The 24,567-nt window shown below is 39.1% G+C and overlaps 1 protein-coding gene across 1 annotated transcript; it reads right to left on the bottom strand.

Moving 5' to 3' along the window:
* Positions 1–4,650: 4,650 nt before the first annotated feature.
* Positions 4,651–24,550, bottom strand: LOC141914977 (17S U2 SnRNP complex component HTATSF1-like). The gene is made up of 10 exons (XM_074806328.1): positions 24,429–24,550; positions 23,826–23,975; positions 22,597–23,017; positions 21,967–22,169; positions 20,139–20,305; positions 19,683–19,779; positions 8,273–8,362; positions 7,830–7,920; positions 6,494–6,708; positions 4,651–5,916 (listed from the first exon to the last, which is right to left on the bottom strand). The coding sequence occupies exons 2-10, from the start codon at positions 23,973–23,975 to the stop codon at positions 5,890–5,892; spliced, it is 1,461 nt and encodes a 486-aa protein (XP_074662429.1). The 5' UTR covers positions 24,429–24,550; the 3' UTR covers positions 4,651–5,889.
* Between the last annotated feature and the right edge of the window lie 17 nt (positions 24,551–24,567).

Genomic DNA, 24,567 nt, shown 5'->3' with positions numbered 1-24,567 from the left:
TGGGCCCGAAGTGGAGAACGGCGGTACGGCGACATCGGGGGTGACATGCCCTGTCGTGTGCGTATCCCTACACCGAGGCATGAAGGTAAACAGCGACGCGTCGCACGGGGAATGCGAAGTAACGTTCGTATGACCACTTTGCTTGGGAAAACCCTCGTTACAATCTGGAACACGATGTGAAAAGTCTCGAGCGAAAGATATTTTGAACTACCCTGGGACAGTCGAAGTCTGTGTGTTCTGTAACACAAGCAGTGGTGGATCCGAGGGTCGACATTGAGCACAAAGAAATGAAAAGAGCATCCTGATAAAGTGACAAATTCTGGAAAATTTTGAAATTTCAGTGCATATTCATACAATTTCTCGGCACTCGAGCGACATAAGAGAGATATGAACTATATCTAACGCTGCGGTCTGCTGCCAGGAAAAAGTGCCCCGGACAAATATTGCAATTGCATTTTCAAAAGGGGCACGTGAAAACTGGGACGGAGCACGGACACCCATTAGGTTCCAATCCTGACAAGTATATCGTTGTCCCCAGGATTTTTATTTTTTTTGGGGGGGGGATTGGGTTGTGTTGAATTCTTTCGTAAAATCTGCAACCCGGGCTATCGAATCGAATATTCCAACAATTGCCCCACAACCTAAAATAATACAACCATTAGAACTGTTTTACAGTAAACGTTATTGTTCGCAGAAGGGGTGCCATAATCTTTTTTGCCGCTCAAGCACCAAAATGAAAAGGGTGAAAAACGGTCGCGTGAAAAAGCGTCTTCGCTTCGTTTAAAGTTATCGGCTGTGTAAATACAGCCAAATACAGGTGTTCTCTCGAGATAGAATGGCCGGTTCGATTCGTAATCCCAGGCCTAGGGCGGCTTAAAATCTGCAAAAAACTGGCATGTCTTTGTAATAAGGACAGTTCCTTTTCGCGTATTGACTGCATTCACCGCCGCTTAATAGCACTCGAAACGAAATCTCTAACTCAATTAGTCCGTTCGTTACATTCGGTGTGTGTCCGCTTTGCCGAAACCATACTTGCGGGGCTTAAGAGGACAATTCGTTCTCAAAAGAAGCCCAGCAGGCGACGGATTGCAATCTGCTTTCAAGAAGACAACACGCGTTGTAGAACTTTTATTAGTCCGTATGAGTTTCTGTCGAAGTGTGTCCCACGAGTAAATATCAATGCTTGCTATGTTGATTGTGACATATCCATTGCATTACTGCGACCACCAAACGAGATAGTATCTAATCATTTCATTTACATCTTTTGTATTCATTGTGATATATAAGGAGGGTATATCGATTGATCACGGGCAATCAACGAAAACAACAAATCCGACTTGACTTAGCACACAGGTTTTCAATTCTTTTGATTCAATGAAATGGTACCTTGTTTCGCATACCTATATGATCGGCCGGGTAATTTTGTTAACTGCAATAAAATTTGTAATCAGTTCATTTCTACAGCTGCCGGGTTCGGTTATAGTTTGATCATGATTTAGTAAATTAATGTACAGGGTGTGGCCGGCGGGTCAACTTAAAAGCTAAGCAGAAATGAGAAACAGCGTATCAATTTTTTAGCCTTAGATAAAGTGGCTTATTAACCTTGCTATTAAAAACAATGTTTCTAATGCAAAACGAATTTTAGTTTCTCATATTCTAAATGCTTAATCGGTACCGAGTTTGGCCAGTCCGTTATAATCAACGTGCTAAAATGCACGCACAACGCACTGGATTTGAAAACCCAAAATTAAAAACACAAACGTATTGTATAACGGATATTGTGAGGAAGGAATTGTCAATATTAGTCGTCTCCCAGCAAGACTATTATTCATGCGGGAAATTGCTCGTGAAAGGACTAATTACCGCCTCCCGTTTTCCATTTCCTTGCACGGCAATGATTTATCAAGTTTTTCATTAGGATGCAACCCGGGGTGAAACAAGCAAGTCCTTGTCGTACCACGGGTCGTTCGATGATTTACTAGATTGCCATTCGATACCCTCTTCCCTTTATTAAATTGGCACCGGTGTGTGGATATTGTATAGACCCCGGTGTCGTCTGCTGTCATCGGCGACAATAGCGGCCTCTTCCCGCGTAACGTCGACATTCGATGCGCTTTTCAGAACCGGTGTCAGTGCCATTGTAGATCAGTACGGTGATTAATGTGTCATTTCGAACAAGTCGGACCGCGCATTGTAATTTCTACACGGCTAATATTACGGCGTTTTTGACAAATAGGCTTATTGACCTATCCAATAAGTAGCAAATCACCGAGCAACGCCAGTCGAAACCTCATAATTCTGCGATCGTCTGACGATACTTTCCGCTGGCGTATAATTCGTCGATTCAGGATGTTTGACAATAAAAAACGGATAATAAAAATCACATCATATAATTCTCATCGGACGCCGGCCCGCGCGAGAATGGCATTGTTTTTATTCATACGGCCGCTCGCGATGATAAAACGAAGCCGGTTTTCAGCAGACGCGCATATGAAATGATGCTAACGGTTATTGCCGCTCTGGGACGGTAGTTAATTTCAGTTTTATTAGCCGGCTATTGGCAATTCTATCGGCAGTAAACGAGTATTAATGACAAAATGGTTTTGGAAACGGGTTGGTGGAATAAAATGAAAAGCAATCCAATCAAAGTTTGACTCTTATTGCCTATACGAAAACACGCGTTAAGTTGTATCATCAAATCGTAATACAATAAGTAGACTAATATTCTATTTTTGTGGTTTGATGAAATGGGAGAAAAAAATGTATGCCATCCCCCTTTCTTTCGGCATTATATTACCGTGATATTTTGAAAAATGAGAAGAATATATCCAAATTGTTCTATTTAGGCTAAAAAATGATACAGTGGAACCTCGTTACAACGAACCTCACGGGACCAGAAAATCATGTTCGTTTTAACCGATAGTTCGTTATATCTAGTACAAAAATTATTTAATTCTCACAATCTTATATTTCATATTTGTAATATCCGATGAATCGCTGTATCCGAGTTCGTTATAACGAGGTTCCAATACCTTGTTTTTCCTTATTGGCCGGGTCATTTTATAAATCGCAATGAAATTTGTAATCAATTCAATTCCGTTATGGTTAGCTCGATCATGATCTTTTCAAAAAGTAATGCACAAGTTAGATAGGTGGCTAGCCGGGTCAACTTTTAAAGCTCAGCGGAAAGGAGAAACAAGGTATCAATTTTTTTGTTTTTGAAGAAAATAATGCCAAAGGAATACATACAAGTTTCCGTATCAATTCATCATCGAAAAACAGTGTCGAAAACGCCAAGGAGTATGAACGATTCATAATTCTTCATCGAGTGTACTCCATTACATTAGAGTAAATTATTAGAGTAAATAATAAATCAGGGACTGCGCGAGAATATACACACGAAGCTGATCTCTTCGGCAAAAGAAAACGATTCGTTGTTTTTCGCCGAGCTTATATCTAATACTATACAGAAGACAAAAGCTCAGAAGGATTTTCAGACAATTTTTCGCGCACGGGAGAGAAAGAGAGAAAGAGAGAGAGAAAGAGAGAGAGGGAGAGAAAGAGAGATAATCAGAGGATGTTCTTTTGGCGGCCGATAGCGCCAGCGATTTAATAAGAACAGGTGCACCGTAGCTGATTACCGAACAAGAAAGGGTAATAGGCCAATCTTTTAGCTTGATGCCCTTAATCTGTAATGAGAAAAAGTTCGTTTCGGAGAATACCGTCGGAAAAAACTGACAAGACAGCGACGATCGTTTCTTTTTTTCCCATCGAGTAAGATACAGCCGGGGGAAGCCAAGATTTCCTGCGAGGGTTCATTTTTGAGAACGTTGAACTGCCACCTGTCAACTAGGAAATGGAATGCTAGTGGCGAGGGCACCATGCTGCTAGGGGTGAACAAATTTTAACAAGGAAATGAGTCTGTAAAGGGTCTAAAAAGTAGAACAAAAGCGGGGAATATTTTCGGGGTCTAAAATAAGGTGTTCATTTTCTTAGAGGGGATGTTACTTAACCCCCTTTTCCATAAAAGGTTCAATAGAACCCATTTACTCAAACCCAGCCAACTGCTGCAGCTCAAAGTCAATGGATTTTACCGATCTATTTCTTGAATAGTCCTCGATTATTCCAAGACTGTACGTGCCAACGCTTCCAGAGCATGAGGCAAATTTTCTGTATATATCCCTATGAATTAATTGACAATAGAAAGTGTAAGACCTGTAAGGCACCTGGTGGGCTGAGAAAAAATATCATTAAAGACCGGGGTGCCCGCAAATGATTTTTATCGCGGAGCAGATTCTGAGAATCCGTCATAATTTACACCTGTTGTGCGGCGGTTGTTGAGTCATAAGAATATGAATATGCTCTCAGAATCCCAGCGATACCATGGGAAAATACTTCTGTGTCGGCCAATTAATTAATCTATAGTGCCGTTAGTAGTAATTAAGTACGGATTAATTGTTTTTCAACAATAATAATCTCAGTTTGCGACGGCCGTTTTATATGGGTGAACCTAAATGCCAGTTTCCGGGCATCGCGGGTTCGAACCACGCGGGTAGCCGCGGAATATGGGTCAATTACATTGTAGGAAATCAAGTCAGACCGCGCAGCAATAACAAAAGACAATACGATAATGAACAGCTACAATATCATAATCATGACATTTTATTTACAAATTTACTCATCGGAAAAAAAACGATATCGTTAAGCTCAGTAGTTATGTACTAGAAAACGACTAACTACGTTAGAACACGTTTGCATGAAGAATCTTAACAAATAAAGTTAAGCCTGTAAAAAATTGATACCTCGTTTCTCATGTCTGCTCAGCTTAAAACGTGACCCGGCCAGCCGCCTATCTACCCTGACCCAGCACAGTTAATAGAAATGAACTGATTACAAATTCTATCGCAGTTTACAAAAGCGACCCGGCCGATTAGGAAAAACGAGGTATCATTTTATCTTAGCCTCATCATTAGAATCCAATAACGTTTCTCTAACTCAACTAGGGATTCTAGGCAGGCTTCATAGATTGAGCTCCTCAAATACTCGAAAAAGGCAGGTTTCGATTGTGAAAGTACGGTGGAACCTCGTTGTAACGAACTCGGATGCACTGATTCATCGGATATGACTAATATATTGAACTTCGTCCCGAGTAAGACAATTCAGGGGCAGATCTATAGGGTCAGACTCAGGTATGGGCGCACGTCCAAAATAGGGCACATCATTATAATCATAAGGGCATCCCAAAAGAAAACTCGTGGGAAAGCATTAACTCATTTTTGGAAATACAGAGAAAAGCTTATGAATTCTGATTTTTTTAGTTATCAGTTTAATATTTGTTTATTTTCCAGTGAAATTTCAGGGCAACTTGACACGACACCCCCTGCACCTGCCCATTGTATACGCCCTTGAAATTTAATTTCATACCGGATACCACAAACAATTGGTTATAACCAACAGATTTTCTGATCTTTTGAAGTTAGCTGTAACAGGCGCGTTGGAAGCAATTTTTGATTGCTGTGGCCAAATGCCGATTTTGGACAGGTTCTAAATATTGCCGCCGTGAATTTACTTAATTTCTTCAAAAATGTGGTATAGAAAGAGAAAAAAACTTCATTCAGTAAATTATTTCGCAGCTGCGGTCGCTGCACTTCCAACGCCACTGTGTAACGAGGTTCCACTATATATAAATATAGCATATAAATATTTTCACTAGTTTCTTCCGGCGCATTGCAAATACTATACGTTCGAAACCTGCCTTTTTCGCGTACCATTTTGTAACGACAATAATTCAAAAGCATTGTTCATGAACTTTTTTCTGCAGATCATATTTTCGCGGTGTAGCACAGCAACTGTTAATATACTCTTGTGTTGAGTGTATTGTTAGAACTATCAGGTTCCGCTGACGACGTCTGCCATCTGAAATAAACCATTTAGCAATTCACTCTACTAGTCTATACTTGGCCTCAACGACATCCTGTAAGCAAGTTCGGTGAATGTGTGTTGCCCATGCGATATTAGGCCTGGAACAACTGTTCACATAGGTGGCAAATGGGCCCTAGTTTTATCAGGCACAGGCCAAATTTAACTCAGGCCTGATCCAGGCCAAATTACCGATATCTCCGTGTGATGGCATGGGTATATGTACTAAAGTATTTTTATTACTAGTAAATACACGGGGCATCATGACGATCTAGAAAATTTCTAAATTGACTAACAGTACGCAATGAAATACATGTGCATACTCAGTAGCGGATATAGGGGGTGTCCGTGGGGGACCGGACACCCCGTAAAATTTTGACATCCCTTACGGACTGAATGTCTTTTGGAAAGGAAGTCAAAATCAAGCTTGAACAACTTGGATACAAATTTTGTAGTGTTTATGATTAGCTGTTTTACGATCAAAGAAGTTCTAAAAAATCATTCGCGTATCTGAGCACTGAAATCGCGACGAAGCTCGGAAAAAGGCCGTAAATTTCTTTACACCTCGTCATACCTGTGGAATTGAATTTTCCGGTTCTTTTGTTTCGTTCGGTTTTTCGTCATCAGATGCCGCCGCCGGTGTTGTCTTCGTCGATTCTGCGTCGACTTGATTATCCGACTCGTTCAAGAATGTCTGCCATTTTTTCAGTCTCGCCTCGCGATCCGCTTCCGTTTCGCCGGTGTCATACTTAGTCTGACCGTCCCAAGTTTCAGCGGTTATCACGCGACCTGCAAGAACCGAATCGTACATATTTGCATTGGACGGGTATACATACATCAAAAAAAGAGATATAAAGCCCGGCGCACACGGGCGACAGTTTCGAGCAATTCTCGAGCAACCGCCTGAATTGCTCGGCGTCGAATGAAAAAATCGCTCGTCTGCGGCAAGGGGCGACAGCGATTGCTCGTTGTCGAAAGGAATTGCTCCGTGTCGCCCAATATCAAACATGTTTGATATTGGGCGACAGAAAATTGCTTGTCGCCAAGAAATTGCTCGGCGATCGCTCGGGAGTTGCTCGTGTGCGGTAGCTGGAGATGCCAAGCAACGATCACCTCATCAACCTAGCCAATGAGTAAGCGAATAATTATCATGTGATACTTCCAAATACGGCATCACCCGGGTAAGTAGCGTGGCCATCTTAACAAGTCACATGATAAAGATTTTTGGTGGGAAATATAATCGCCTCTCCGTCTCCAGTGGTAGCACACGGGCGACACCAAGCGATCGATTGCTCAACGGTTGCTCAAAAATCGGTCGCAGCAACCGGCGACTGAAAATTGCCTCATGTGCGCCGGGCTTAAGAGAGTGAGACCAGTAATCTAAAAGACTACTAAAATAGACAGAAATTGTTCGATTTTAGGTGCAATCTAGCAATCTCAGCATATTTCCCCCCCGACATATCCCTGATTTTTAGCTTTATAACATTCCCCCCGACTATTCCCTCACTTCTCTAAGGAAAAGAAAATTCCCCAACTTTTCCCAAATTTCAAGGTACCGGTAAGTAGCTACCCTGTCAAATGAAGAAAATGAAATTTTGTATCAGAATCAATACACAAGAACATCGTATATGATTCTAACAACATTTATTCGAATGCTTTTTTTTTATTCAAATGTTTTTGCTTCTACAGCTCAACACCGCTGTTTATCTACAGGAACTGACTAAGGGACTGACTAAGGGACAGCCTAGATTTCTCTGAATTAAGTAAAATTAAGTAAAATGCGAATTATGAATAAAAATTTATATGGTTGATTGGTTAAATGGATCAAATATCTCATCGAGTGAAAATCCAGATCGAAAAATTCGAATCGCCGTTAGCGAGTTCTACTGTAACACGATCCCAAAGCTTACCTAAAAATATGCGTTTATTGATGCCCTGGATGCACGCGTCTGCCATTTCAGGTTCTTTGAAAATCACCGACACCACACCATCCTTGTGATGCTATTCAGAAAAACAACAATATCAACAAATAAATAGTTATCGATCAAATGAATCACTGAATGTCAAAAATGTCAACAAAATTCCTCAACGATTTTTATGGTGCCGAATTGATTCGAAAAAATTGTACTTCAAAAAGAATTTTTCATTACACAAGTTTAACTGACATTAATATAGGCCTAATCAAAAACACATGTATTTTTGATATAATATATAAATATCATGATGTCAAACAAATAAACAAAGGAAACACGTTGGACATTGTTATGGCAAAAAGCAAATTTTGGCCCTTTCTGCCAGTGTCCGTAGTTCTGTGAGCCCTCAGAACTCTATCCAGGCACAGCTAAAAACTCACGTCATAGACGGAAACTTTTCGAACTTCTCCATATTTAGCACATTCCGTTCTGACTTCATCACGTACTTTAATGATTGCAGCAGGATTTTTCTGGAAAAAAAAAGAAAATGAAAGTACAGAAGAAGCCTGTGACAGCGAGCTTCAGGGGGGACCAGAAAATATGTTCGTTATAACTGATAATGCACTCCAGCATGTCCTATTTCATTTCCTATTTGTGTTAAATTAAGGTTTGTTATAACCGATAAATGTTTACATCTGAAGGGTTACAAGGAGTTTCAAATGTATGACAATTTTTACGAGTTCCCCAATGAATAGTTGAAAGCTTCCAGACAGTAGGATGAAAGAAAGAGTTTTATGCATGTACTCAAAAGTATATCTAAATATATTTTGCATTGACGTAACTATCGCAATGAAAGTATTTACGCAACATGGCAGGAAGAATGGGCTTACCGCAAAAAGCCCCAGTTGTACATAGTTTGAATATCAAATATCATCAGTTTTACAGGGGACGACAGAATCCAAGCAGAGATTTTAACTTGAAGGCGTTGAGACTGCACTACCATGATAAATGCCTGAATCGTAGACTAGGTTCGCATGGGTGTCAAATGGGCCCGTGTCAGTTTGGCCCAACCAATAACTTCGTACCAGGCAGAGCCAAATTTTAGCACGGGTCAAATTATTGCGTCTGAATAGCAACTGGTTCCGAAAGTGACTCATTTAGCTTTGGTCATTGTTTAGTATAAAGTAATGTTAATGTGCTCTTTCTAATAAGGCACAAATTTAACTCGAACCCGACTCGTGCCCCGGGCCCGGGGTAAACCGTCGCGACTTGTAATAATTTAGTTCCATGGTCTAACAGGGCATGGTTCGTTACTAGTAAATCATGGATGAATAAACAAGACCCTAGTTTACACATCCATGGTTAAATGTAGGCACAAATCCACACGAGCGAGGATGGAGAAGTGGCTTTAAAATTCCCGATACTTCAAATTTCGAATATTTTAGGCAGGAGAATTTTACAAATGGCTCATACAGTGTAGATGACAGAACTGCAGTCGACGAAACCGCATAAACATGCACAGAAATCCGACAATAATTCTACGAATGACTGCTATCGGCTGTTCATCATTCTTTACCTACAAGCGCAAACATTCTCGACATCACCAGCCGAAGATTCGCTTCTTTCGAAAACATCGCTAGACTTCTTCAACGAGAAGCTCGGAGTCGTAAAACGATCCGGGCGGATGCGCCGCGACCGTTTAAATCGCGGGTCAATTTTACCGTCGAAATGGTCGTACGATATACACGAGTGCGATGGTCGTCGGAGACGCGGCGTGATTATTTTATTTACCATCAGATAGCGCGTAAACGAAGTACCGTAACCGATTCCGGCATCGCCGTTCTGACCGAATTGTAGTCGCGTCGTAGTGCTCGTAGCGTGGTTTTCTTGGTAACCCGACGCGCGCCGCGCGCCCGGGGAGTGTTTCGGCTTACTATGGCTACAGCGCGCGCTGACGAAACTATGCGCATAGCTGTTCCGCCGAATGTTGTTGTCTTTCGTAGTTGGTAATAGGATAAAATAACACAATCCGATAAGATCAATGTTTTCTCAAGAATAACAGGGATGTTACTCTTACCGAAGCTCTCAAATATTGCTAATATTGTCAATTTCCATTTAAAAAACTCCCTAAACTAACACGTACACTCGGGAGCAATCTTTTTTCGGGGGAGGGGGACAAAGTTCTTAGCTACTGGTAAAAACTACGAAGTAATCGGATATTATAATTAAGTATCATTCTTTTTTTTATCTAAAAATAGGGATTGTTATTAATCCGATGGTAGATTTGGTCTGATTTATTTTGATTTGGTGTCCCTTATAAACACGCCACACCTGCCGGGATTGAAACAGGGATTTTATATTTAGTATCTTAACCAATACATTTAACCGCTGGATAAAGGGGACTTTGTGATAGTGAAGTTGTCGTATTTACCATAAATGCAGAAACTGAGTCTAGACAAGGTTTCTGACAAGGGAATCCCCTCTGGCAGTACGCTTCCATCAGCCACTCAGCCGGCGATGCTGCTATATTCAGTGACACATCCTAAATTGGTCAGACATGAGGAAAAAAAAGGCATACATTGGGTTTCCGCTAAGACGAGCACCGTAGGCACGTAGCCCCTTGCAGGGAGTCTTGGGACCCTTTTCCATTAAATTTGAAAAATCAGAGGCATCCATGTACATTAATGTATTCTAAAAACAGAATTGGCACTTAATGCCTATTACGGTTTTTGGACCATCTCTTCCACAAAATAGAAACATTTTTGGAATTTCCAAAAGATCCATATTTTTCATTATCGGTCCAACATTTGACCCGTCCAACATTTGACCCATGCATATCTGTCGGACCCGTGGTGATGTCGCTGACATTTCATCCGTCCGTATTTTCGGACGACGCGCTTCTAGAAATCACCGACGGCCATGTCATCTAGCGATAATCTAGTTAAAGAACGGATAGAACCGGTGTAAGCGGTGTACCCGAGGCGCTTATTTTTGGCTCATATAATCGATGGAAAAAAAGTAGCAATTAAAACAAAGTTCGTTGTTGACGTACGGAAGAACGAAAAATTCCGCGACGATCTTATGATAACACGACGAAAACTAAAAAACAACTTTCAACGCCGAGTCTTCGATTACGCTCGGTGATGATTTTTCGTTTCGGCAACAACACGTACATCTCGGAATGTGGGGAAATACGAAGCCCAACGTATATACTTAGTAATAAATATACTTCACCGAATGACACGCACGGAATAAAAACAGCTGCCAGGCAGCCAAATGAGATTTTATTCACGAAAGTCACACCCGATAATGCTTAATCAAAATTTTGATCACATTGTACTATTTATCATTTTTGCAGAATTCCGGCATGGACCCTTCCTCCAAAATATTTTTTATGAAGTCCTTAAGCCCAACGCACACGGGAAAAAATATGTGTTTCGCCGAAACAGAAAACACGTTTTTCAGAAAACGCTTTTTGCTCGTGAAAAACGTTTTTCGGTTCAGCATTTTGTGTTTTGCCTCCAACCCCACGGCATAACAAAAAACATCGAAAACGTTTTTTCACGAGGAAAAAACGTCTTTTCGGTGCTGTGTGGGTTGGGCTTTAAAATGCATATATTTGTAATAAATTGTAATGTCGCGTGGCAACGTATTTGTTTAATAACAATATTGATAATATTTACTTGGTTGTCAATTAAGATGCATATTTATTCATAGCCATTTTGCGTCAAAGCGATTCAAACTCGTCACCACATATTCACCTTTAATGACACCTACAGGTAGTAACACTTATAGGATATTAACGCAATCGGCTAATTAGACATTTTCGGTCATTAACATGAATCTGCTGGCTTTCTGGCGAACCGTCTAATATACATTATTGAAACTGACCGCGCTTCAATTTCTTCCACATTTCAAATAAAATTGAGTCAACTTTTCTCATTAGTAAATAAATTTCTAATAAAACTTTACCATACACTTATTGGGAACGTCAATTTTATATCTATTTGATGACTTGTTTGACAACATTTCCATTTGGGAGCCTAAAATTCAGTTCAAAGTTCATTGAAAATGAACTAATTTTCACTACGTATAACTTATGAGTGCATTGTAGCGCCATCTGGTTTGTGCATTGTTTTGAGTAGGTGCGTTGGAAGCAATTTTTTGATTGCCGCAGTCAATTGCCAATTTTTTACAGGTTCTAATATCGCCGGGGCGAATTTACATTCCTATAGAAAGAAAAAGTCATTCAGTAAATTAATGCCATGGCTTTTGCTAAAATTTGACTTGATCTAAGATATGAATATAGTAATAGAATATGCTAAAATTGTATGCTAAAATATGCAAACATCAATCAGCTGTAGACTACAAGAGATATTAAAGAGGAATTACAGCAAATATCAATTATCAATTAATGATCATACCATAGTACAGTGGCGCTAGTTTTTTAGACGGAAAAGGCAGAAAAGGGCCGAGAGCTGTCAATCAATCGAGGTGAGCGTAACAACGTATCCGTCGCCTTAAAGGCATCGAGCGAGTCAATACGATTCAAAGTTCGAAATCAGTCGTAGTCGCAACCGCGAAATTAGTCAGTCGCGAGAGAGAGAGAGAGTCAACATCGACTCGCTGGTAGTGGTGGCGGCGGTGGTTAATAGCAGCGCGATAGCGACGATACCGGGGCCGACGTGTCACCGTCGGCTGTAAACATCGACTAATAACAAGACGATTCCGTGTTGAATTAATAGGAGATAATCGATCAACACGATAGAGAACGGATACATACACACGCATACGACGCTCCGAGGCGAACGTCGTCGTAATACTGCTCCCGCGATCGGTAAAGATCAGCGCAAGAGAGAGAGAGAGAGAGCGACGGCGAGACATTCCGCGCATACCTGCATCGCAATCATCGCCATCTTAATCACTCGAACACTTATTGAAAATTCTTGATTTCGTCGTCGTATGAGACGAGGAGATATTGTGCTCGCCGCGTATTGTGATTAATGAGGGGACAATATTGAAACTGTCATCGACGACGACGTCGCCGCTGTTAACGCGCGCGGTGACAGTAGATCACGGACAATAGCGCGAGACGACTAATTCAAAATCGGTACACCGACCCGACCGTCGTGGAAATTTATACCCCGTCCTCGCGCGCGCATCCGTTATCTATCTTACCGCGATCGATGGTCGAGATACTTGTTGGAGCAACCTCTTGTTTAGCGCAAGGAAAGGCCACGACTAGACAAAAGGCGGCAAACAGGCAAACTTCCTGCCCGGATGACGCGTAGTTAGTTTCGCGGCGCAAGATCGTCCCAATATTACGGTCATTTACGATTTCGCTTTGTCCCCTAAAGAAAAATTTTCATTTCCACCACAGGGCGTGAACTACGCATGAAGTGATTGCTATCGTTTAGCTGCCACACGATATTTTACAATAATGAGAAAAATCTCGAAAAAAAAGTTTAACATCAGATTTTTAGAATAATGACAAAATAAGGAAATCCCAAAAAATCTTTATTGTTTGATGATCGGTCAAATGATGAAGCGAAAAGCTAGGGCCTACATACTTCGAGAGTTTAACTTGAAAGTTCTAGGAAATTCTAACCTTTAGAATGTTGCAGAAAATTTATTATCATCAATGATATCACGTAAAAAGATAACAGTCACCCTTTTAAAAGTCTGTACCCTGGAACACATTTTCTAGATCAGTTTTAACAATACAGGGTGGAGTAAAGCATGATATTCTCTCCTCTCCTGGGTAAAAGTCAAATCAGGGACCCGTAGCCTAAATTGGCCTTACTAGATACTATCCCTAATACTTTGTCTAACTTTCTAGAATAATAAAATCATTTGGGATACCGATGATTCATGATATAATCACTACATCGCTATCAATAACGACCATAGAATCGAATAGGAAGATGAGCCTTCACAATAGAAGTGAACATTAAGAGCTCCTATTACCAGTAAATAAAATAAGCCAAATATACAATACAGTAAAACTTGTCCAACGGCAAAATTGGTCCACGAAAATGAGAAAGGAAATTACAAAAATAGTTTTTGTCCAAGTTAATTGAAAGCAGGGGCAATCCAAGGAGGCCTAAGAGGCCTTGGCCCCCAATTTTTTGCCAAGATAAAATTTTCAAAGCCTGGCTTAAGAAAGTTACACCAAACTTGGTGGTCATTTTGTTCTAGAAACACTATAGATGCTCAGAAAATTGGCCTCGGATATTATGGGCGCCCTATCAAAAATTCCTGGATCCGAGTTGGGCATGTCTGAGTAAGTATGCTGCACATCAATCAAGCATCATGCAGATGTAAACAAGAAAATTAATTTTAGAAAATTATTTGACGCCTGGGGAAAAAATGTAGAATTTCTGGGCTTAGCTAATGTGGAATTGCAAATTTGAAATCGAAGTTTTAAGAAATTTGGGGAATGATGAGATTTGGCGATTGGGTAGATGATACAGGTCTTCGACTCTAGTAGTGGTTTAAATTTTTTTATTGAAAATTCTCAATAATAGATCGCGAACTTGCGACCGACTTCATTTACTTATGCCTCTAAGCTGGTTTGCAACTTCATTGCCTCCATGGATGAAGAAAGAGCTCTTCTGATGTCTGCTTCATCATGACTTCGAGCATATCGTGTGGCCTAGCCAGCCGGCCCGGGCCACGGGTTTGGCTGTCACTCGATATCCTAGAGTCTTGAGTCTGGGTGGGTTGAAGTAGACATTGTCATTTAAAATAACATGCTTATGTTGTTCTGTATGAATTACCCATGTGTCATGTATGTTGTATTAATTTATTATAAAATTTGTATTTATTGAATTTGGGAATTTTATCCCGGAATTTCAATGTAATAAGGATCAATAAAGAATTGAATTGAATTGTCACCTAATACACATGCCATCAGAGGACACGGAGCCGTATATGACAGCTATGCTATTATAAAATGCTAATCTCACGAAACTTGCATACTCCTTATATCAAACATATTTTCTAAAACGTTTGAATATTGAAATTATATGTTTACACATTTTCATATTGACCGCTTGTAGCCGCTGATGAAATTCACGCTTGCCCTACACACATCGTAGATAGCTTCGTCATTCCACCGGCATGCCCACGTCAGGGTCTGACTTTTATATCAGACTTCCGCATCGTGTATACATCCGCCATTTAACCGAATAATCCGATTTACTTATCATTTCTATTTATGCCTGCCGCTTCTGATATTATCATACATCCTTTACTATTACAGTACGTCTTCTAATGATATTCAATGCAATATAACATTTCTGCTAATGATATTCAATGCAATATAACATTTCGACGTTCAAATATAGGTCATTATATAATCACAGGAAGCCATTCTACATCTATGTCAATAATATTTTGCCAGATAGCTTGTTTGTGTACACATAAACCTGTGACGTTTTGCACATCGATTTACGGCTGTCGTTTGTAAAATGACGCTGAATGGTTAGCATTGTTTAGGTTTCATAATGGTAACGTTTTATAAGGCGTCAAAAAAGCTGCTAAACAGTGGATATTGACTCTGAAAAGATATCAAAAGATATCATTAGGACTACATAAATATCTGATTATAATACATCCATATAGGCCTTTGTACCTTTATTCATCACATTGTAAACATTTGAAACTTACTTTCAAAATCATTACCGGTTCATTAGGCCCTTTTTTACTAAATACCTGGAGTACGGATGTTTTCAAGAAAAAAAAGTGGGACAAAATACAATTTTTTTTAAAATTATTCGATTACTTTCCACGTAAAATCTCGGAAGGATTGCAGAGAAAAAAGAAGGAGTGAAAATTGTGATGAATTCGATCCAAATAATAACAGAAATGAAACTTACTCTACAAGATTGATCAAGATGGAAATAACAAAAAAATCATGTTTATTGCATGCAATGAAAACTGAAAGGAATAAAAAATTGTCTTATTTAACTTAGATGATTTTTACAGAATTCAGGGGGTAGATCCTTACTCCATGTATGTATTGGTAATGAATTGTAACGGCTCATGGCAACGTATTTGTTTGATAACAATAATAAACACGATTTACTTCATCATCAATTAGATTCATATAAGTTTAAACCAATATGCGTCATAGCAAATCAAAGTCACCATCAAACATTTCCCTTCAATGACGTATACAGGTCGTGACGCTTATATTTTAGGATATTAACACCGCCGACTCATGAGATTAACAATATCTAACATCAACATGAATCATAAGATTATAGATGCAATTCTCTTATGGATAAATTTCTTTATGACAGCTATCGTCAATTACAGGGTATCTACAGATTAGTCGTACCAGAATTCAAGGACTTTTGAAGGATAAAAATTTCAAAATTCGAGGAAGTGTACGCATCACTTTCATATCCCAATTACTATAGATAAGATTCCTTCTAAATCTGCTCTGTTTATCTTAGTAAACCATTTAATATGGTATAATCTGTGTGTATAATAACTAGACCTAAAACCCAACAATTTTCTAAATGCCAATTTCTCAAAATTCAAGGAGTTTTCAAGAACTTTTGGGCATTTTGCTCAAATTCAAGGATATTCGAGGAGCTTATTGGTTTAGAAGGAATTTACAAGGAATCAAGGAGTCTTAGTGACCCTGAATTAATCATGACTGTTCCATATATTTAAATACAGTAGTTCATTTGTTAAGGCTACACATTGAAAACAATAGTTGGGGAAATCTTACTTCCAAAAATTTCAACCAAACCAAAACTCAAGTCTAAGATTTTGATTCTGGTTACATACCGGTATCAAAAAAAAAGCGAAAAGGGGTTTTTCTAATTTGCAATGGTACTGGTGGCAGATCGGGTTCATTGCAGATCAGGTTCGTTACAGAAATGACGAACCCTTCATATCACGATCGCCTCAAACAAGAGCGTGCTCTCCGTTATCAGCGTTAGTTTGATTGACAGCGAATAGCGCCTCAATGATATGCCTCGTTCCGTATTATAATCGCTGTCATCTGCTCTATTATATAGAAAGTGAAGACAGCCCGAGGGGGCGAGCTACTGTCTCTCGAACAAACGGATGTGATCACCGTCTTCTGGTTGCCATACCCTATGTGACATTTTGATTAGCATATTACGATAGCTATACGGCCCGCGACTCACTCATCCGTCTGTCCATCACGGCAAATTATAGATCGCAGCGCCGCCGAAAGGATTTATCGAAATTCCTCGTCTGTGTGAACAACGATGATCTCTATTTACCTACGTATGAAATGATAACAAAGTGACCCCATCGCAACCGCCGTTACGTTTGAAACAAACACAACGGCCGAACCGGTCAACTGAAAGCAAAGAAGCGTTCTTCTAACTACGCAAAATCTAATTCGCAATTCATCGAATATGAGCTGAAAATCAGAGTTTGTACTAATACCCGGTAATTCTATGTCATAATGAAATTGAATAAGCGCTTTTTTAGGATGACATTCAAAATAGTATGCAAATGGTAAAACATAAAATTCTTTGAATTGTACTAAATACATTAAAAATGTTGGTTATTAATTTCATTATCTAGTATCGGGCGTTGATAATTGCTGAAAAAATATCGCAAACACCCTCAAATGAATATACGAGCAAGCCTCTTTCGAAAGAGATTCAAGAATTTTGAACATCTGAATCCGGTTGGGAGATAGTTTCATGCTCTAAAATTAAAGCCTACCGACCAGAGAGGTGGTATTGTTTTGATGATGATTTCACATTTCCTCAAGTAATAAGAAAGGAAGAAACCTATCAATTTTAACATAACATATCAAAGCCCAGTTAAATCTGGCCTGTGCCTAATTAGAGAGCGCGCATTCACAAGCAAACCCTCCACTCGATAGTAAACAATGCTTAAATCAAGCGAAGTGAGACACTTCCGAAACCATTTGCAATTCACACGCAATAATCAGAACCGTGCTCAAATTTGGCTCCGGCAAAAATGCTCATGTTTAAACTGAGCGTCATAGCATAAACAAAGTAGGCATTATCACATCACATGTTAGTGCAGTCATGGACTCTAAAACGTTTTAGAGTCCATGGGTACAGTCGACCAATTTGACTACTAAATTCAAGGAAACAACATAGGATGTCTACGATCAGGTCCATTCGTCAACTGGTTCAACAACAATATTCGCCGAACAAAACAAGTAGACATTAACACATTTTGTAAATGAGCAGTCAACCAATTTGCACCAGAGACTTTACAGAAAACAAGGCAACAACAGACAATGTCCATAATCAGATCGATCCGTCAACATGCACTAAAACAAGTGAAGAAATCGGTAAACAGTAACTTTTAAGCATCAGCCCGATGATGAAAATGTTCTTTAAAAATCAGCTAAACTACTGGGGCCAGATGCACAGTCGAGACTTAAGTCCAAAAGTGGTCTTAAATCTTAAGACCGGTCTTAAGTGTTCCACTGGCTATAGAACTAAGTTTGTCTTAGACTTGTCTTAAGTCTAAGCCATGACTATGCAACCGGCCCCTGGAGCTTATGTTGAATTGAATGGGAAATTAACTTTGGAATAATAAGTTGTTGGTTGATCGTCTGCTTGATCATGCGATTTTCGTCATATCGACTACGCTAATTTCGAAAAAAACCACGAATTTGCGAAAGCGTTTTTCAAAACTGATATTTCTGCAGAAATAGCTGCAGAAGTGACACACAGTAACCAGCCAACTTTTGTAACCAATTTCTTCTAGGGACAGAGAGGAAACAAGCATATACAGGTCAGTGCCTTGACGAATAACATTCCAGTTACTGGTATGTGAAGTGTTCATTTGAGACATCTTAATTTTGAACGCCCTTATGGTTTTGGATGGGTAGGACTAGAAACTAGCCTATAGAGAGGGCAGGTCTGTCAAAATGGATGTTAAGTTCAAAGCTCAAAGAGTACACGAAGTCTTGTTCTCGACGGATAACTCGAATGCTTCAGCTCAGGCGAGACGAGTTTCTTCTAAGACAGCGCTTAACACGGCGGAATTAGGGGAGATAACGTGCTCCTATGCTTCGTACGCTTTTCCGCTGCATTCCGCGCAAAAGCTGAGGTATCAATATTGAGATAACCTCAATATATTCGGTATTAAAACAGTTATATTTGCCTGTAGTACTACCATGCATACTACTAGCTTAATCATCGCAGTTAATCAGCAAATAAGTTTCCATTTCATTTGACATTTGAATGTTAGTTAGTACCTTACGAACTAGGCCTATCCGAGACGGACTTTCAACATTCAACGCTGCCTCGGGTTCCACCATGAATAACGACGAAAATATCCTACTTCATCATAGGCCTAATCAAAACGGGCGCAGAGACCTATCACTCGAGTTCAGAAACACATTGAAATCGGACGACTGAAGATACGTTATTTAAATGCCCCACTAAGCGGGCTTAAAGCAATTGCCTTGTATAGGGTGGCCACTTTTATTTGACTTGCTTCTTCCTCTGACTACCAGGTATTCCGTGGCATTCATGTTGCGGACATTCCCCGACTGATCTGCTAAGAATCCAATCAATTAACAGTCAAACACGTAAAACATAGGCGGAAACTGTTTGATTTTATGCACGATCTAGCAATCTCAACAAATTTCCCTGATTTTTAGCCTTTTTTTACAAAATTTCCTGACTACTCCCTGATGTTTTAAAGAAAAGAAAATTCCTTGAATCTTCCCTGATTTCCAGCTAAGGTGGCCACCCTGCCATTATAACTGGCCCCAAAAACAGGAACCAGCAGCTGTTTTACGATACTACTGCAATAAAGCAAACTTTTCACAACAGGTAGAGAATGACATCTATCGACACTTACCTCAAAAGACTTGCTGTCGAAAGCATTGGCTACGACCACAATTCGTTCATGTTTGAGACGTAATCCCGATGGTTTATCTGGTCGCCAATCAAACAATCTAAAAGAGAAATGAACCAAACAATTATCTAACCTGACTACATCGGTCTCTACATTTGTATTAGTTATCACCACAATTTGCGTCAGTTGTATCACCACAATAGGAGTTTAATTGAGAATGAACTAAAAAACCTTTTTACAATTTTGAGAGTATTTTGATATTTTTTGGAGTACCGGTAATTGACCATTGAAAAGAGTAGAAGTTACCCTCAAATAGTAGTCAAAGTCAGGTTTGAATAATTCAAACATTTAACTGTCTAGTTACAAATAGAAAGCACTGGTGTTGATGGGCATATTAGACAAGACTTATTAGTCTTCATAGGCTTCCTTCATTTTGAGTCATATTTTTTTCTTGCTTACTTTTGTTGTTGTTGTCTAAGCTTCTTTTTCATTTTGTTGGAAAGTTTCTTCTTTTTCGTCGGATCATATTCACCTTTCTGTTGAAACTGAGCGCGTTCCACGTGTATCGTGTGGCCTTCAATGTCCGACCCATCCAGAATTTGCAATGCCAACACAACAGATTCATTCTGAAATCAATAAGCAGGGACCAATTTAATAGACCAGTTTTTAACTTCAACTCAATTTCCGCCCTCCCCCAAGGATAACTATCAGGGGTTTGTAGCAATTAGACTCAAGCAAAAGTCTGGCCTTTTTTCCAGAATCCAAAGACAAGTTCCCAGCATTTTTCTAAATCAGTGATTAAGCCACGAAATAAGAAGATGCTTTCACAATCAAAATATGAGCTTATTGTGATGATAGTTTGTGGTCAAGAAAATTTGTTTTTAAACTCTTCATTACTCCTTTAAGATTTCTTTTGAAAGATGTAAGCGTTCATAGATTTTTACCAAGTTTCAACTGGAAAGACACAATAGATCACGATAATATTTGCGGAAATTTTCTGTGATGACATCGAGTCCAAAATAGAAAGTACTTTTTCAACACTTTCAGGATTTTATCTGGAAAGTTTGGACTAATCTAAATTTTTCCAAAAGTAAGCGCTTTTGAAAATTCGTCAGTTTGAATTGCGATTTTAGACTCAACACTTTATTATCAATAAATCAACACAATCTAATCCATCGATTTCAAGCAAAAACAAAAACAGGCAGTACAAATGCTTAGGCCTAAGAGATTTACATGAATTACTATCTTTCAATTCAGAAGTAATCTATTCTTCATTGGTTTTTGTTGTTGATGAATACGTTTGAAGTTAGCCTACTAGTGCGCCATCTTTTGACAGTGTTATGAACTATTGTGCAAATAAGCAACGGTGCAACAAACAAGTTCTACTTTGTAGTCAGGGTATCACAAATTAGCTACATCGTAGCTTAAGGACATGAGAAAATGCATACGACACCTAACGGCAAATCATGGAACTATCCCGCAATTAAGCTATGGTGTTGCAAAATAACAGCGGTTCAAGAGATACACTGTCGCAAATATACTAGGGTGCGTCTCCAAAATTTCCAATGAAAACTTCAAAAATGTGCTGATTTGCTGAACAACAACTTGGCCACAAGCTGACCATCTTGATTCTTTATTCCAATCTAAGGGCTGCAGATGCGACTAGGGTAGATAGTCACGTACATTAACCAATACTATACATCAAAGCGTATCGAAACCTTCCCCCCCAAAAAAACTAGATAGACACGTGCATTCACCAATACCATACATCAAAGCGTATCAAAACCTCCCCCCAAAAAAACTAGATAGACACGTACATTAACCAATACCATACATCAAAGCGTATCGAAACCTCCCCCCCAAAAAAAACTAGATTCTGTCCACAGGTCGATGGACAACAGACGAATAGTGTGGGAGGCTGGGAAGTGTGGAAGGCTCCAAAATGAGCTTGAAATGCTTCCCCGAGAATAGCGATAGGTTACATGCTGAGTGATACCTAGGGTAGGTTCATCTGTTTTAGCCACAGAGATGCAGGCCTACCTAGCATAATTGATTAAATGCTTGTTAATGAAATGTTAATGAATAATGTTGATTCATTACGTGTCCACGCACCTACTCCATTTTCTGTACATTGTATGTTTAGTACTTGGAAATTGAAACCTAACAAAGTAAGAGGTTTTCGCCTTCTTTTTTACTGATTGTCGATTCAGTGAGCTGTCAAACATCAAATATTTAATCTCAGTGCAAACCGAATAAGACAGAGTTTACTGAATAGTTAAATACAAACCTTTATAAAGCAACATCGGCCATCACCTTTCACCTCCCCATTTTCATCTTTGTACAGTTTGATTTTCGGTTTCCGGGTGAAAGGATCGTGCATTATCATGCCATATTTGCTCATCAGTTCGAGAAACGACTCTTCGGTCGTATTGGACGGTAATCCACTCACATAGACATTCGTATTTTTCTCGTCGTCCACTTTAAACCAACCTGCAAGTAACGTTTCAATCATTCAGGCAATTTCGCAATCAAGGCATCAATTTCTGAAGAAGTGGACTCGTCGATGAGGCACAAAAACTGCAAGATACTGGGGTATTACTGAATTTCCTAAATGTCCTTAATAGTCTGTACAATACAATCCCTACTTTTAAAAACCTGAGCAGGAAGAGTTCCCCCTTCAACCCAAGTGCTGAATCAAATAATTTAACAAATCACAAACTGATGACAATGTCATGCACACAGGTTTTGGGCAAGTTGTTCAAAAGTTGGTTAGAGTTATCAAGTGGATAAATGACAATCAAAACTGCATTGCTTTTATGGTATTTACTTTTGAGTTATACATAGCACACATAATTCCAGAGTAAAAAGTTAGAAGAATGAGCACTATAGATTAGTCTTTTTTTAATCCATTATTTACCCTCAGGTCTTTTCCTTTTATCGCCAGCTTTCGCTGCATCGTCTTTTTCATTCTTCTTATTTTGTTCGGAGCTCACTTTTTCTTCTTGCGAACTTCCCTGGCTATTCTCCCGACAGTCTTCCGATGACGTTTCGTTCGCCGTGTTCGCGGCCGCCTCGGGTGCGTAATATTCGCTCATATCATATTTTCCGTAATACTCCGACGCCTCGGGCGGCAACGTACCGTAATAATACTGATAATATCGACAATAATCGTCCCAGGTATACTCGGAATTTTGATTCGAAGATTCGCCGGAACTGGACGCCTGTTGTTGCGGCGCAGTACTACTATTCCCTCCACCTGTGTTGCCATTATTTTTGGCTTTCTCTGTTTCGGACACCCCGAAGTTCAGCTGGTAATTGGCGATGAAATCCTCATCAATCTGAAGTACGAAGAAGAAAATTTTCTCATTTCCTTAAATAAGTATCAATGAATTCGATAAATAGACTTATCTAGTCTACAAATATAAAGACAATTCATACACCTGTAAAGCAGGAAAGCTTTCAAGATTACATCAAGATTAAATTTAAGTCTGATCTGAGTTCATTCTAATACTGTTCAATTAACAAGGATTTACAGCCATGGCTGGTAAGTAAAACAGCTGTATCAACTGAAGATGAATATGAAGTCATGCACTAGATTTCCAACTGATGATGGCTGATATTGTAAATAGCTGAAACATAGTGGTCTCAGTTAAATAAGATTACAAAATCATGTCTAGTAAATTTCCAGTTTGGAATTTACAGCCATGTGTAAAGTTAGACTTAGCCTAAGTCCTGAGTTTGATATCATGGACTTAGAGTAAGAATATATAGCCATTTCGATTATAATTATTTGTATTTGTATTACTTTGTACGATTATCATAATTCAAAATGGAAAAATAAAATTATATATTATATATATATTATAAGATTGATAAAAACAAGGGTGCTATTCTTGTGATGTTCTATGCCATATCTCTAGTAGAGACTGGGCTTCATATTTCCTAAGTAGCTGTGCTTACAGCCCAATGAAATTTACCAAATTAAAATGATATCAAGCGCGGTGAAATAAATGGTAATGAATTAATAATCTTAAGTAAGACAAATGCATGTTCTACAGATTAATTCATATGCCTGATAAGTTTAAAACCCACTATGTACAAAGTTTAAAAGCGATTTTCGAAAAAAATTTTTGGTTCAAAGCTAACCTTTGGGAAATAAGCCTTCTTCACGGAATCCCATTCAAAAACAGTTCCATCTTTATCGGTATAAGTCTGTGATCGGCTCTCATTATCTTGCTGACGTGCAAATTCTTCTTGTTCCAACTGTTTCTTAAAATCGTCATTAGCGTCAGTCATCTACAAAACAATTGAGATGCATTATTCTTTCTTATTACGGTTGATAAGAAGTTCGAGTTGACAACCAATCATCCTTTAGATAGAAAACGACATGTCATAGGCAAAGTAAGTGACCTCAACCAGATTTCTGAATTTCATTGGCCAAAAAAAATACTGGTGGGTGCATCGAATTACGGTCAAAACGTCCTCATGTCAAAACATCTGGAATGTGGAATTATCGACATGTTTCTGCTGATTTGATAATTGTAATCATAGAACTCAAATCAAAATTGATTTGAGTTCTATGTTGTTATAAACTGACAGGTTCAATAAAGCGAATTAATTGAATTGGGGCATCAAGCATATTTGATTTGACAAAATTTGATTTCGACTGGTGTGCATGCTTTTCTAAGTTCAAGGCTCGACCATTCAACGACAACCGTCCTTATTTAACCTAAGATAGCATATATTCACCTTAATTCGTTTAGCTAGTCAAATTTAATATGATTATCAGCATTAAGGCCTCGTAATTTAGATTTTTAAAGCCAAAAAAATTACGAAAATATCAATTTATTTCACGAAGCGCCATCTTGGAGTTGACAAAGATAAACAG

The sequence above is a fragment of the Tubulanus polymorphus genome, chromosome 1, assembly GCF_964204645.1.
Source record: "Tubulanus polymorphus chromosome 1, tnTubPoly1.2, whole genome shotgun sequence".
In the NCBI taxonomy this organism is placed as follows: Eukaryota; Metazoa; Nemertea; class Palaeonemertea; order Tubulaniformes; family Tubulanidae; genus Tubulanus; species Tubulanus polymorphus.
This window is presented reverse-complemented; position numbering and strand designations above follow the sequence as displayed.

Coding starts and splice junctions, on each gene's coding strand:
- LOC141914977 (XM_074806328.1), bottom strand. CDS start 23,975: ATGACTGACGCTAATGACGATTTTAAGAAACAGTTGGAACAAGAAGAA. Junction 22,170..22,596: donor TAAAAGGAAAAGACCTGAGG/GTAAATAATGGA, acceptor CGTTACTTGCAG/GTTGGTTTAAAGTGGACGAC. Junction 19,780..20,138: donor CTTAGACAACAACAACAAAA/GTAAGCAAGAAA, acceptor TTTCTCTTTTAG/ATTGTTTGATTGGCGACCAG.